Source organism: Corvus moneduloides, chromosome 2, assembly GCF_009650955.1.
Source record: "Corvus moneduloides isolate bCorMon1 chromosome 2, bCorMon1.pri, whole genome shotgun sequence".
NCBI lineage: Eukaryota > Metazoa > Chordata > Aves > Passeriformes > Corvidae > Corvus > Corvus moneduloides.
The window spans coordinates 15,712,155-15,728,566 of record NC_045477.1 but is presented as its reverse complement, the minus strand read 5'-3'; the positions used below and the strand labels follow the sequence as shown (position 1 = coordinate 15,728,566).

General features: G+C 44.1%; 1 protein-coding gene and 1 long non-coding RNA gene across 2 annotated transcripts in view; both read right to left on the bottom strand.

Annotated features, from left to right (window-relative positions):
- JAM2 (junctional adhesion molecule 2) overlaps positions 1 to 9,984 on the bottom strand; it is a 50,646-nt gene extending 40,662 nt beyond the window's left edge. The window contains exon 1 of the mRNA XM_032097557.1: positions 9,694 to 9,984. Within this exon, the coding sequence (XP_031953448.1) occupies positions 9,694 to 9,748 (55 nt within the window). The 5' untranslated portion in view covers positions 9,749 to 9,984. The remainder of the gene's footprint in view (positions 1 to 9,693) is intronic.
- On the bottom strand, positions 1,318 to 9,683 carry LOC116438629. Its single transcript, XR_004237855.1, has 2 exons — positions 2,661 to 9,683; positions 1,318 to 1,735 (listed from the first exon to the last, which is right to left on the bottom strand). It is a non-coding gene; the product is annotated as an uncharacterized LOC116438629 (long non-coding RNA).
- Positions 9,985 to 16,412: the final 6,428 nt, after the last annotated feature.

The window sequence follows — 16,412 nt, the reverse complement described above, 5'->3', positions numbered from 1 at the left end:
CTTGCCAGGGCCTCACCACCCTCATAGGGAAGAACTGCAGGGATTCCTGGCCAGCAGTGCTCCTAGGTCCTGCCACACCAAAGCCATCACTTCTCATCCGCACCCAGACTTTTCTCTATTTAGGCAGGAAATCAGACTGCCCAAATACGTAAGTATTGTCTTTTGTTATTAAATAACTTGGTCAGCGTGCTTGAATCCCAGTCTTGGAAATGCTCAGCACCACTACTTTGGACAGTGTCAAAGCTGAATCAAAGTCTTGTCACACTTCCCAAAATCCCAGTCAGTCTGGCTCATGGGTACATGAAGCAAGAGACACAAACAAGAAGCCAGGAGTTTAAGAGAGAATTTCTCTCCTTTGTGGGTGACCTCCTCAAAGACTGGAGAAGGGGCAGAAAAATCACTTTAAGTGGCCCAATAGTCTAAAATGCAAATGTCTTGGGGTGACTTTATGATTTATATCCCATGTTGCTGTCCTATGCCCAGAAATTAACTTTGTGCCTTTCTATGCCTCTAAACTGAGCTGAGAGGGGGAAGGAAAAAAACTGAGCAAAACTTTTTCAAAGCAGTTTGCAGCTTGTTCAAGGTCACACAGAGATAGCATTTTTTTTCCAGCTGCGGCAGGGGAGGGAGGAGGCACTCGGCTTGCGGCTTTCCAGTCAGCTTTTGGCCAGTGGTTCAGCTTCTTTTTCTCCGGAGAGAGACTGAGAGTTGAATTTTTTTTTCCCCTTCCCTGGAATTTCGGATTTTCCCCCTTTTCTGCTGGACTGCTTCAATATTAGAACACATCAGGAGGACTTTCCACCGAGCGCAGAGGGCCTGGCCCTGGGCCAAGCCCCAGCTCCAAGGATACCAAAGGGAGGACTCTAACACTTTCCCAGGTTTTTTTCTCCACAATGAGAGATTTTATTATTTAGCATTGTTTTCCTTTTCCCGTGTGCTTGTTAAATAAATAGTTTAATCTCCTTCACTTTCCTTCGAGGAAAATTTATTTTTCCTGAACCTGGTGGGGGAGGGGTGGTTGTGTCTTCCCTCAGAGGATATATTTCTAAATTTGGCCAAACTGGAACAGCAAAGAATCAATATTTACTTTTAAGGCCATTTTATCGTAACAGTAAGGGTACTAGAGCACAAAAGTGACCCAGAGCATGCACCTAAACACACCAACGCATTCTACAGGTATTGTTTTAGAGATGTTTTTTGTCTTGGTTTGAAAGACAGGTGCCTGCCAAAGAAGGCAGGAACTTCCCTTGGAATGGAAAATACCCTTCCCTCCTAATTATTATAACTTTGAAATTACAGAGGTTTCAGGCAAAGATGTGGGAAAAGGCATAACCGTTCTTTACTGGAATATATATATATATAAAATACAAGGCAAACAAGCAACAACAGCAGCAACAAACAGAAAAAACCCTCCAGAGACCCAACCACAGCCTCTCTCGGCTGTTGGGCCCTTTCCCCTTCAGTGCAGTTCCACTCACAGCCGGCAGGGGCGCTATTGGCTCCCGGCCAGGCAGGGCAGGTGCGATGGTTCCCTCGTGCCTGCAGGGGGCGCTGTGGCGTGGGCTCAGCTGCCTCTCCACGTGGTTAATGGCGCCTCAGCTGGTGGGACAGAGAGAAAAGAAGCTCCCTTTGCAAACTCACACAGGGCAGCGGGTCCCGGTGCCCCTCTGGATGGCAAAAAGGACTGTAGCAGGAACCTCAGAGCAGCAGGCTGGAACAGCAGAGGGGAGCACACCTGGGGTGACAAAACAAAGTGTAGCAAAAACTCCAGAGCTGCGGGGTGTCTGGGCTGTCAGGTTAAAGTGTAGCAAAAAGCCTGAAGCAGCAGCAGAAGACAGTGGAGCTGGGCAGTGGCAGCTGGGAGACACTCCCTCCAGATGGGGTCGGAGTCCCGGGTTTTCCCTTGAGGCACCCAAGCAGGTGGTCTTGGTGCTCGAGGCACGAGCTCTGGCATGCCCCAGGTCAGAGAGAGTCCAGCTGCGTTACTTCTGCGCGTCGCTGAAGCGACTTCGGCATCAGGAAAAGGGCTGCTGGCTGAGCTAGCTAGCTGGCTTCATTGCAGAGGGAACATGGCAGGAGTCGATGGTATTGGCTCACGTTAGCTCGGAGACAAAGGAAGAGAGACGCTGTTCTGGTCTGGCTTCTAACAGGCTTATTGTCAGAAGTTTTGCAACCCAAACAAGCTCGGAAGGGATGGAATGAGACGGGAAGGCCCCCCCCCCTGAGGCTTGTCCTCAGTTTTATAGGGAATTTGAAAACCGCGGTGAAAGGTGAAAACAACCAATGAGTTACAAGCCAGGGGGAGGACACAATGTAACAAGAACCACTGGGGGGCGGGGGGGGAACCAAGAGGCGGGAGTTATAACAAAGAACCAACGAACAACCGAGTAACCGAGAATTTTCCCAAACCAGGGGAGGCGGCTTGTACCCCGGCACTGCCCGGGGGCGTGCAGCTTAGGCTTCTGAGCCTCCCCTCGACCCACCCTCTGAGTCTGCCCCTTCGGGAAACTCGATCCAGGGGATGGGCTGGGATTGATTGGCATCACACTGCCCCAGCCCCACAGTGGGCTGGGTCACACCAATAGTAAGGGTCCTTTCCAGTGAGATCGGGTGTTGAAAAGGTCTCAGTACAATAGCCGCTCTTACAAACAAAGGCTCACCTATGGTATGAGAAGCAGTGAAGGGCTGGACTCCACGGAGGCAGCGAATTCTCCCTGCAGCAGCCCGACCATTCTCCTTTGGTCCCGAGAATGAGAGACAGCAAGGAGCTGAGCCCAGTCTCCGTGACTGTCCCCAGCCAAAATCTCGCAGTATCTCTGCACTTCCCAAGAGAAAGGCCTCCAGCTAAGAGGGTAGCCAACTGCACCCTTCCGCCTCCTCCTCCTCCTAGCCACATCTTTTGTCTCATAAGTATCGTCGTTCTAATCTCTTAGGCAACAAATGGAAGAAAATTCCCTGAGAGAAAGAAAAAAAAAAAAAAAAGGAGAAATCCTAATGTCCAACATTTTTTTTACTCATTTTTGCCAGTACAGCAGCTAGAAGGCTTCAGTTATGAGCCAGGGCCTCCAGAGATAAATACTGTCTATATATTCTAGTGGCAAACTGCTGTCTGACTAGATAATAGGCATTCAAATGCTAGTTTTCTGCATGTATTTTCCTCATATTTTTACAAGTATGTCAAGGACAAACACCTGTCCAACTCTACCATACATAAGTCCTTAGCATAACCACCCCCAAGATTGTCTCCCAATTCATACTGGGCACTTTCTGCAGGCTGAGATACAATCATTTTGGTTTCTATATTCTATTACTTTGAGCAAATGTAATTTCTCAGGAATTTTCCATTATTACCTCCAAGTAATATGTTAGAAGTTTGTGAACAACAAATATAGCCTGTTTTGTTAAAATTATCTGGTATCAAAACAACCCTATAATTTTTCCATCCAGACAATAATATATTTTGTTTCCCTTTGAATCTGATCCAGTGCTTTGGATGGGGTCAAATCATGTAGAATCCGTAAGATGTTAATCCACCTAAGAGCTATGAAATATATGTATTGAAACTTCATACTCTTAGGGTCTGTTCTTTCCAGCTCAAATCTGACCATTTCATACCTCTTTAAACAATCAGAATCAAATTTTAGCTATTTCAATTCAAGTTTGATCTTCCCATCTCTTACTGGAAACTGCTAAGTTTTGCACTTTTGAAAAGCTATCATTCAAAAAGGTTTATTACCAGATTTTTTTTCATGTTTTCCCCTGCAAATAATCTTTGGGAGAAAATGGATGCCTGATTTAATTTCTATTAACCAGAAAGGCTTACAGACTTACTAGTGGTTCAACAACTACAACTGTTACATGACTTGCTCTAGTTCAGAAATTGCTATTTTCCCCTTCTTCTTTCTCCAAAAGCTCCTTCACCTCCTACTGTGTTAGAAACCAACAAGCAAACAGGACTAGATGTTCTGCTGCCAAGCTTACTTTCTGCCTAGTTTAAGCAATTTTATGTAAGCACTTGAGTGCTTGATGATTCATTGTGAGCACAGAGGTGACATAACTCATTGAAGTCCTCCAGGAAAAAAAGTGATTTTGGAAATACAGGTGAGCGCAAGCACCGGCAATCATCCAAATGCTTCTCCAGCCTCATCTGCTGTCTCATTCTTTGAAATACATATTCAATTCGCTAAAAAACACCAGCCTTTACATGAAGGAAACAAATAATTTGTCTTGATTACAGGGCACCATAATATTTGCTTTAAGCTTCCTGAAGTGGAATTACAACACAATCACAGTGCTTTGAGGAAGACGTGACAGGCTTTTCTGCGGAAATGTTTTGCTAAAACTGATGGTTCTTTCAAAAGTACTGGGGATGGGAGAAGACATGCCAGAAAGAAAAACTTTAACAAAGTTAGCTTTACAAAATCGGGGTGGGAGTGGTGGGAGAGGGGGTGAGCTAACCAGAATAGAAGGAATTACTTGAAACAAAATAAACAGCTTCCACGTAACATTTCCCTCAGTTTCTATTAAAGTGCTCACTCCATGGTACTGAACTAGAACTGAACTAGCCAGTAAGAACTTGTAAACCATCTCTTTTCCCCACATATATGCAATACTGCCACAAAGTTATCATGGTGGAGAAAAAAAACCCAGCAAACCAAGAAAAAACAGCAAGACAGCTCATCCACAAGGACACTATTTTATGCAAATTTTGTTTTGTTTGATATCATTATATAACTTCAAGTGAACTTCAAGGGTGTTTAGCCATTCCATATGGCCCTGGCAAACAGTCTGCAAGGGCAAATACAAATGTCTACCTTGTGCTTCAATTGCTTTAATATACAAGATATTTATATTGCAATGTGGACATTTTGGGTACCCTTCCTTTACATAAGCATTTGCACTGGAGTCATCTCTAGTGTTTCTAAGGAAGAGTTTCTAAGCCTTAATTTAAGAAAAGTGTTCTTAAAAGGGATCACCATGTGCAGGGAGCCAGTGTCTTCAGAAGTGCTCCAACACCAAGACTACATTTTGAGTGTTGATTGATTCTAAGTAGATCATACCCGATGTAAACTTTTACATCCCAATTGCAGAACTAAATTACTAGTTGTTCATGGCTCTCTAAAAGCACTACCAGCACAAATCTACTCCCCCTTGAACAAAGGAAGCTTGCTTACTGCTACTGCAGAAGGTTCACATGCATGTCACTGTCTATCTTCAGTGAAGAAATATTACTACTACTCATGCGAATTTATGAGGAAACTGAATTTTCTTAATATCAGATGTGCAAGAAGATTCTCCCATACTTCACAAGAGGACTTCTCCCTAGTGACCACCAGCACCTGAGAAGAAACAAAAGCACCTGGGGCACCCTTGGAGGAGGGGTAAGTACCTGCTGTAGTATTTTTAGTTCACTTTAAAAACAGGTCTGCACATACCCCAAATAACATTTGGAGTTAGTCAGTGAACACAGACAAGTTTGGTAGCTCTAGGTCATGAAAAATGAAACCAGGTGTTTTGTTAAATCAATCAACTGAAAAGAAAAGATGGTGTCAAAATTCAATTACTTCTGTGTTCTCACCAAATCATTTGCACTGGCATCAGCCAGTTTCTGAAGCAGAACCTGGCAGCTACCAAAACAGGATGCAGCAGGAATTATAGGTATAATACAGGAAATAATCACGAAAATATCTTTGTGTAATTCAGTTAAATAGCTAATGGGAGGGAAGACTTCATCCAGGTTCAATTAGATCTGCTAATGACAGTGGTAGTTTTAACTCTGATTATTAATGCCAGATGCCCTGTGATATTAACAATTACCAGAAATACGTATCCTACAACATGAACAAAGAAATGTTGCAACATTAAAGCTGAGAAAACAGGACCTCGGAGGCTAAGCAATAACAAAGGCAAGTCCTCCTCTTGCCTACATCCACCTTAAAAAGAGACAAGGAATTGCAACTGTCTTGATGTGACATTTCCAGGCATGTTTCTTGTCTCCTGTGTGCAGTGAGGGAAGACAGACACCCTCATTTTCTCTTCTGCACATCCAATAATAGGCTGTGGAGCCAGCAGCCTAGAAGAATGATACCATGGGGCCAGCCAAGGAAGAGCTCTCTCTGCCTCCTCTCTGCTGGGGATAGACAGGAGGGAGACAGAACAGTAACACTTCTGGCGGAGCCTTCTCAGGAATACAGAGGCCCTTCCAAGCAGCATGCCCAGGTTTAAGGAAAACTGCATGACTTGCTAAAATGCAGCAAAACCATGATTTCTGAGAGACATGCCAGTAACTCACAGCCAGTTTCTTCTGGGCCCTGAGGATCTAAACAAGAAAGTAAAATTGTAAAGGTTATAAAATAAGCTGGACAGAACCTTGTATCCCTTTTAAAGACAGAAATAGTCTTCCCACCATGTCAATTTGTATCAGTTTTAGAAGCATCTGGGTATCTTGTGCAGCATCACCATAGTCATAAATGAAAAATGTTAGGCTGAAGACTAGAAACAAACATTGCTTTTTTGTACTTAGTTTTCATTTGTTTGTTTATGTATTAGCAGCTTATTCTCCTCTTACAACTTATGTTGGAGTGTCTAAGAGTCTGTGCATGTTTCTAAACCTTGAGCAGCCTTTAGCAAAGAAATACTGCTTCTCACCTAAACCAGCAAGAGAATGAACATTCAATTGATGCCTCTTCCCCTACTCCCGCTCCAAAACCAGGCAGTCTGCTTTATAGCATTATGTTGAACAGATATTACTAGAGAAGGATGCAGTCTTACAATTTAAGAAATCCCATCTCACCTAAATATGGCCTAATTTAGAAATCACTTCCTACCAAGCTAATCAACAAACAAACAAAGAGTGTTCAACAAAAGACTGAGGGTTGATAATAGTCTCAAATTTGAGTACATCAGTTGTGTATCACATAGTCAAGAAAGTATAGTTTAAACACTTCCACTGTCAATTCTCAAAGCAATGCAAGTCATGCTTTATGATTTCTTGTTGGGGGGGGGGGGGGAGGGGGAAGAAACAAAAGGCTTCTTTGGTCTAGAATCTCTGTACCTGAGTGAAAGATTTCTGAGGAATATGGAGTGGGGTTTTCTTAAGCCAAAATAAACAAATAAACAAAATATCACCTTATTTATTGCTCGAACTACCCCAGTGAGCTCCAAATATTTATGTAAGACTACTATTTATTGCCTCTGCATTGTCCTCACACAGACACATTGTACTGCATTTGTTTCTAGCATCACCAGCTGAAGTCTAATTTCAATGTGCACTAATGTTCAGAAAAATCACACCTAGATGCTTCACAGAAAGGCCAGTTGGTCAGTGCATACTATCTCCTCCCAAGAAGCCATGATGGTTTATAACAATAATTTCTGTACATATTCTGTCTTGTCAACAGAGCTCACAAGTCTTATGCTGTGGCACCTTTTACAACTTTCAGATGTCAGTTTCAGAAGCTCATGCCAAGAGAGAACATCATTAAAGACCCTCAGTTCCCTTACTTTCCCCTAAATTAAAGATGGAAGGGAAGATTAGCTCACAGAAACTACAATTTCTGCAGGTCATGAATATTTCTTAGCAGGTTCTCAATGAAAAGCAATCCAAACCTCATCTACTTTGGCTATGCTGATGCCCTGTGATCAATTTATACAGCTTTTAATTTTTGCAGCTTAACTACCAAGAAAGTTCTCTACACCTGCTCCACAATATAACCACAGGTTGGAAAAGACCTCCAAGACCATTGAGTCCAACCTTTGACCAATCACCACCTTCACAACTAGACCAGGTCACTGAGTGCCATGTCCAGTTGTTTCTTGAACACTTTCAGGGATGGTGACCCTACCACCTCCCTGAGAGCCCGTTCCAGTGCTTTACAACCAAGTTCCATGTTCTTCCTGATGTCCAACCTGAACCTCCCCAACTCAGCCTGAGGCTGTATCCTCTTGCCATGTTGCTGGTTGCCTGGGAGAAGAGGCCGACCCCTATGCTGCTTGTAAGGTATCAACCACTACTTTCTTTTCCTCAGTAATTTCTGCCCATTTCCCACCATCTCCAGAGAATATGGGTCCCACATAAGAGGCTGCTCAGCCCATATGCCTGACTTGGACACCAGAATTACCCAGCCTTACTGTTAATGTGAACACACTCCAGCCACAGGAGCAGCAGCAGACTCCTGGTTGCCTGGATTTCTGCCTGGTTTTCCTCTGGCTCCCACAAACAATAAGCATTTGCACACCCACTCACCTACAGTCACTTTCTTAATGAAAAGACTTCTTATCAGCCCCTTGCTTGTAAACTTGCTTTCCACCTGGTATTTCTTTGGAATTGGGGCAGGAAGGGGAAAAAAACCCCATCCACCAAGAAGAAACCTCCAAGTCTGATAACAATGTAGGCACCAGACTTTGATGCACTGTATTGCACTCTCTATCATTTCCTTAGCAGTCAAAGCCAGCACTGGCAACAGACAACTAACCAGAAGGCTGAGCAGCCTGAACACACTGAAACGTGTCACCAAAAAATACCACAGCAGCTTCACCTGCTCAGATATATCATGCAATTAAGAAGAAATGAAGTAAAAAAAAAGAAAAAGAAAATCATATTTATTATTATTATTTACTATGTGAAAGAGGATTTCTGCACTAGCTGTTCAGCTAACAGCCCAACAATTCTATAAGGTCTTGTAGGAGCAGAAAGAGAGGAAAAGACCTATCAGACATGCATCACTTCAAGTCTCTCCACTACAGGACTCTGCAAAAAAAAGTTTACACACACACAACTTTCTGTTAGGTAATGTTCTGTTAGGAGGAATGAAAGGTAAACCTCAAAATATACCCAGCATCAGTACCATGGATGTTCCACATCTACAACGGATTGAGAATCCATCCTGGACTGGTCCCAGGTGGGCATTTCATTGCACGACTCTGCTACATAAGTCTTTTCAAAACACTATTTCCATGTACAGCTCTTTCCCCGAAAAACCAAAAAGACATAAGAAGCATACAACAGAAGCACTGTAAGATGTGATCTGAAAGTGACAGCCGTATCATGACTGGCACTACTAACACTGTTAATTCACTGGTTTTGTGCAGGTATGTGTCCGGACGATCTGTTTTTTTCCTATTATTTATGCGTGCTTTCTGGCTGGGGAATCTTTGTCCAACTTTTTCTAACCTTACCCTTTTGTTTTTAAGGAGTTAGGACCATAAAAATACTGGAAACTCAAGTCTGTTCTGGAAATGCAGCACCCAGTGCTGGCAGCAGAAAACGCGGTCCCGCCCTTTGCTCATTCACCTTGTAAAGGCCATCAGAAAAGCAAACTACGCAGCCCGCATCCTAAAGTTTGCACGGTGGCAGACGGCCGCTGACTGGCACTTAAACCAGGCTGGCCTTAAACAGGTTACATCTGCCCGAAAAGAAGAGTCACATGGAAAGAATCAGCGCACACCGCCCTGGCTGTGGCGGGGGACGCGCTCGTTCATGTTTCGCTCTTGGAGACGCGACTTGGCTCCTCTCTCTCCGGGATGAGGGAGGGAAAGCGACACCTCCAGGAGCCTTCCCCCTCAATATACACATAGCGACTTCGCGGGGGCCGTCCCCCCACAACCCAGCGCCGTAGCGGGGCGGGGAGCCCGGGGTGCTCCCCGAGGCGGCGGTTCGCGATAGCCCCGTGGGGCAGGGACGCGGCCACTTACAGCTCAGGACCCCCACGTAAGCGAAGAGCAGCAGGCGGAGGCTGCGGTTCGCCATCTTCCCTCGGCGGCGGCGGCGTGGGGCGGTGCCCGGTGGGCCGGGGGCTCAGCGCCCGCGGAGCTGTTGCGATAGCCGGGACGCAGCAGCCGCACCGCCCGTGCTCTGCCTCCTCCGAGCCCGGAGCCGCCCCAAACTTTTAACGTGTCCGAGGAGGCGTCTCCCCGCTCCGAACGCAGGAGCCAGGGCTGGAAGCGGGGATGTGCCCTGGCTGCTCGCCCGCCCGCCCGAGAGCGGGGAGCCGCGGCGGGCAGCGGTTCCGGGAGCATCCCTCTCCTCTACCGCCCTCGCAATGCCCCCGCGCATCCCAGGGGCCGTGTTGTGTTGTATCCAGCAGCTCTTCTCTCAGTTTTGTTCATTTATTTGTTTATTTTTAAGCTGGTATATCTTCATAAGCTCAAGGACATTTGTTGCAACAGAATTAACTTTTCGTTAGGAAAAGCTGAAACTTCTCGAAGAAAAGCGTTGTCCCTGTTGGTGCGTTTCCCTCAGGCAAATCCACCCAGGCTGGAAGTAAGGATAACGGGGTGAAATCACGGAAAAAACATTGGGATATTCCGGCTAACAAAAAAGCGATGTTAGGGCGAGGCGCTGCTTTAAGGCAAAAGAAGTCGCAGTGATTTCTTTTGCCTGTCTGTACTGCTGGTCTGGACAGAATCCCACCTACATCAGGAGATTAGTCACACGGCGACCTTCAAAACTTTTTAGATGATTATTTTATACCAGACTAGGAGAGTTTTTGGTTAAATATACAGGTGGTGTAATGGCCCTTTAAAATTATGAGTCAAGGAAAATTACTCATTGTGACAGTTAATAGTGCATCTGAGTAGTTTCCAGTGACATCTTAAAAATGCATTACCACTGATATAAAGTAGTCCTATAACAAGAAAAGTATCACAAGGTTGTTGGTTTTTTTTTTTTGGTAATCAGAACAGCAATGCCGGCTATATTTTGTTTGAGGGCAACAAAATAAAGAAAGATAATTTATAAATAAATTCTCTAACACTTATTTTAATGGAGAGCAAGGAAGTAGGATGCCATGGTGCTCTTCATGGCAAAGTCTTCTTAGTTTATTTTTCATGTGGAAAAAATGTATACAGAACACAAGTAATATTTCTTTAAAAAATCTCATTCATATATATATATGTATATATGTCCAGTATGTATTATTGGTATGGTGACATGCATTTAATAAAATCAAAACTGTCCCACTGAAAACAGAAAAGTTTTTTGTGTGTCACAGTACATCATAGCTTTAGGCATGTACAAAGGTTCATTGATTGCAGTAGGACTGCTCTACTATTTAAAGTCAGACAATGATAGAAATGTTGTCTTGATATAACATTTAAATATATGGCAGGAGCCTGGTGGAAAAGGTCTAAACATGGGGAATTTTAAGAAATGGCAGTATGGAATTAAATTAAAGGACAGGTGATAGGATGTTTTTAATACTGATGGTTGATGAAAAACTAACATGCCCTGGTCGTGTGCGCTGGAAGCCCAGAAACCCCCTGTGTGCTGGGCTGCATCCAAAGCCCTGTGGGCAACATGGGAGGGAGAGAAGGGATTCTGTTCCTCTGCCCCACTCTGGTGAGACCCCACCTTCGGTGCTTGCAGCCAGATCTGTGGTCCCAGCACAGGAAGGACATGGACCTGTTGGAGTGAGTCCAGAGGAGACCACCAAGGTGATCAGAGGGCTGGAGCACCTCCCCTATGAAGAACAGGGCTGAGAGAATTGCGGTTGTTCAGCCTGGAAAAGAGATTGCACAGAGACCTCACAGCAGCTTTCCAGTATCGGAAGGGAGGCAGGAGAGGGACTCTTCATCAGAAAAGGTAGTAACAGGACAAGGAGTAATGGGTTCAAACTGAAAGAGGGAAAATGTAGGGAGCATGATGGCACAGGTTGCCCAGAGCAGCTGTGGCTGCCTCATCCCTGGAAGTATTCAAGGCTAGGTTGGAGGGGCTCTGAGCGACCTGGTCTAGTGAAAGGTGTCCCTGCTCATGGCAGGGAGTGGAATGAGAGGTCCCTTCCAACTTAAACCTTTCTGTGATTCTGCAATTCATTAACACAGGTCTTATACTATAGTAAATCCATTTAAATGAAAAGGTTTTATACAAGCATGAGGTCAGAGTAAAGTTCCTTTTTTCTGTTGACTGTTTCATTTCTCTTGCAAGTGAAGCAAATTCCAGGATTGTTTTCCCCCACATTTCTCTGACTTCTCCTAGTATGGTTCATATTTTCTTCCCATTCCCTTCTTTTATTTCAGCAATTACTAGATCATGATTTCTCTGTTTGCTTTATACAACTGCAGGAAACACCAGCAATTTAATGTCAGTATTTTGAAGGCATTTACAGAATTATTGGAAAAGTGGTTGTAATGCATATAGTTCATTTAATATATACACTTCTTCTCTATGTACTTTGCTCAACAATGGTATTCTTAAAAATACTGTTAAGTACTTTGTTAGAAGAGCACAAGACTGCTATCCATATTTTTAATTGTTTAAAGTTGAATGTAGTAGAAATGTTTTCATTAAATAACACATAGAGGCCAACATGGAAGAATTTGTTGGAGATACTCAGTTTAACAATTATTCTTGGAGAACTTTCCATAGACTCTCCTTTTTAGAATAATAAAAATAGTCTATAATTAACATCTGCACACAAAATGCCAGTCAAGAATAGCTATCTTACTTTGTGATAGCTGTTCTAGTCAAGTTCTTTGTATAGAAAAGCCTTGAAGAATTGAGTGGAATTGCAACACAATTTCAAGATTTGGATGTTTTGTAACAATCTCAGGAATTAATAAAACAAAAGACTGCTCTCATTTTATTAGATAATAATTTAGATAAATCTACATTCTGACATTGCAATGGAATTCTTCCTCCTTTTAATGAAACTTTCTATTGCAAATGTGAAGTGCTGATGATAATCTGTTCTAATAATAAGAATTTACCTCTTTTATTATTGCACCATCACTCTGTTACGGTCCAACTTTTAAAGTTACTAGAAATGCCTCTGGCTGAACTAAGGTGCAAACGAGACCATATGCTAAAGTCAACAGCATGGGTTTCTTTACTAGTAAATAGGAGCTAGAGATAGAGAAAAAAATAAATAGAAAATAGGTGGAGGGACAGAAAGAGAGTGACAGATTAAAGAAAATATCACCACTCTGTGGATCCCAATGATGTTCTGTTGATCCTCTCCAGCTGGTCTTCTTGGTGGTGAAGGATCCCCCTGAAAAGCATAGAATCCAATGGATTAATATATGCTCAGGCCAGGCCAGGTGGGAATGCCCAGGTACCTTCCCTGAAGTGGGGGCAGTCTCTCGCAGCAGATTCTGGATCTGTTGCATCATGAAGAAGGGGCAGTCAATAACTAACTCATGTAAGCACAAGTTAACTATTGGGAGACAGCAAATGTTAGTTCAGACAGAAGATGTTAATTACAAAGCCTGAGAAGCCGAATTCACCCTAATCTTGTCAAGATAGAGGGGACAAGGATCATCTCAGAGACTGCTGAATCATTCCTCAAAGGACTACGCATGCCCAGGGAGAAAGGTGAAAAGTTCACTGGGAGGATGACTACTGGTCTTCACCAGAAAGACCCCCGAGGAAGAGGAGAGGTCTTCCTCAGCGCGACCACCAGGACACACAGCGCATGCGTGGCCCATATGCTAATGACTTCTGATAAATAATTTGTATAACCACACCTGTCCCAAGGAATGTGATGAATATTCATAATTTAACCCTTAATACTGTGTTGTAGAGAGCACCAGGTGTGTGTGTTTGGAGGAGCGATCCCCACACACCCGGCGCGCCGAATAAAGCAAATACCCACTTCTCTGACTCTGTCTCTGAAGTGTCTCCTGGCCCGGTTGTGGCATGATTCAATCATTTTGCATCACATGCAATCCTGTGGTGCAAGGCCTCTGGGGAGTGCTTTGGGGGGTCTTTGCTGGATTATGACTCCCCCTCAGCTGCCTCCCACATGAATGTCCCATGGATGTGGCCTCCCCAGGGTTGGGGGTTCCACAGCTGGGCCAGTTTGTATAAGGGAGGATGGGTGTTCACTGCCTCTGACCAGAGGTTAAGCCACACATTTAAAACCTCCTCCTCCCACCTCAGTTGAGGGGGAGTCTGGGCAAACCCGGCCTCTGAGGTCTGTGGTCTCCTGCACCCCAAACCCAGCCAGGGATGATTGTCTGCTGCATTTGGCTTTCTTTTGGATGCATTCCTTTCCCTCAGCCTTGTTTGTTTCTCCCTAGACCTGAGATGATTGAACAATAGTTTCGCCTTTATCTTATCTTGGCAGCTTAACTCACAGTCTAAAGTTCCAGTCAGGCATTTTCTAGGAGGGGTGGGCTTCTGTGGTTGTAGCTTCCAGTTTTTGCTATAATGAGCAAAACTCCTTCATAACAATGTTTAAAGGCATGAACCATTTCAGTCCCTGACACACTGTCAAAGAGTTCTGTTCTTCTTACCTAACAGAAAAAACAGTTTTGAAAAATAATTTGTAAAAATTTTGTGAAACACCATAAGCCTCTGACTCTTCACCTGGAAAACATTTTATCTTTCCTAGCTATAGGACGCTAAAAATGAATAAAGAGAAATTAACCTATATTAAGAAAAACCTCCTTTTGGTTATTTCTCCACTCAAAATATGTTTTATTTTGCAGGGGGAGCAAAATCTCTCTAGATTTATTCTTCTACAATTTGCATGCTGATTTCTAGAATAGCTTTGATGTAAAATAACAACAACAACAACAAAAAATCAGTATAACAAATTAGAACTGCTAAATTTGGTTGCAAAGTTGTTGCAACATAGATACTCAAACACCTATAACAGATAGATTAGCAAGGAAGATGACTGTGATTCCTCTTCTTAAAAACCTTCATAGAATAGGGGCAAAAGCAGTGGCAGTGCAGTACATGAAGAGGACTGGCTGTTTAACTAGCACCTTGAAGAGTGCTAATTTCTATATAATCCCTTCTCTGTTATGGCTTTTACATGCCAAACTAGAAGATAGTTGCGGGAGAGATAATGAATGTTCATCCTTGCACTGCCATTAAAAATAACTTTAGAAAAACATTTAACGAAAGACAATGTTTCCCTAGTATGTCACATTCAGACATATCTCAAGTTTACTCATTGAATTTAAGTAGATTAAATAATGCAACCCTCATTCCATGTAAGAAAGCGCATATTTTTTATCCTGTTGAGAAGCAGGTGGTATGGATGTGTGACGATCTGGGAGAAGCTGTTCTTGTGTTTGCAGAGTGAAATGCTAGTGAAAACATAAAATATTACAGTTCTGCACTACTTTTCCTTTTTCTTCCTGTACTTTCCTACCATGATTGCTCTTTAAATGTTTTAGTGTCTCCTGGTTCATCTATAACAGATGATAACCCAGCAAGTTTGCTGATAACTGTGCCTGATAATGATAAGAGTAGCAGAGGGGAAGATGTAGAATATGAACCCACCAAGAGAGTGTTGGGGTTTTAAGAGTTCTAGGGGTTTTCTTCTGTTAAAGGAATTTTCCCCCATACTGTTGCTAATCACTGGGTACTTAAGGAAAACAAAGAGCTACCCACTGAAGGTGGGGTACGCCTGGCTACTCTTTTGTTTCACCTGGGTGTGGTGGCAGCTGGGTCTTGGAGTCCAGAGAGAGAGGAAGCTGTTTTTCCTAGGGCTGCTTTTCTTTCTGCTGGAAACAACACCGGGATCCCAGGCCCACCTTCCCTGCCCCACTTGGAGCTGGGCCATGGCCGCCCTGCCCCGCCGCTGCTTTGAGCCTTCACTACGTCGTAGCCATGCTCGACCTGCCTGCCTGGACCTCCGGGGGATACCCCGTTTGGATACATCGCATCTGCCATCTGGGATTTGTGCTCGTCCCTGCCGTTCCAGCCTGCCATTCCAGCCTGCCGTTCCAGCCTGCCGTTCCCAGGGGTCCGGCCAGACACCGGGGCCAGCTGCCCAGGGGTTTGTGAGGCCTTTGTTCCATCCCTCCCCGGGATCCCAGGGCACTGGTGCCGCGTGCTCCCCGAGCTCGCTCCGGAGCGCCCCCTGCAGCCGCGGGGGAACCATCGCACCTGCCCTGCTCACCGGGAGCCGCCAGCGCCCCTGCCGGCTGCGAGCGGAACTGCACCCGAGGGGAAAGGGCCTGACAGCCGAGAAGGCTGGGACTGGGTTTGTGATTGTTTCCTGTTACTGCCATAGTTATTGTTGTTTGTTTGACTGGTTATATATATAATAGTAAAGAACTGTTATTCCTATTTCCCACATCTTTGCCTAAAAGCCCCCTTGATTTCAAAATTATAATAACTTGGAGGGAAGGGGGTTGCATCTGCCATTCCAAGGGAGGCTTCTGCCTTCCTTAGCAGACACCTGTCTTTCAAGCCAAGACAGGGAGAAAATAAAAGACACAGGAAAAAAGCATTCCTGTGCATAAGCATGCATATATAATTCTTTATATGGACAGTTGAGAGCTTCTGTTATTGGCATTTACATGGTTCAGGCTTTGATCAAGAAGACACCTTTGAATATTTTTCCATATTTAAAAAAGAAGAAACAGGTTTTTTCATATTTAAAAAAAGAGAAATGTTATGTTTGAGGTGGTCAGGGATGCCATTTGAGATTTGGTGCCATAGCCCATGCATTAAA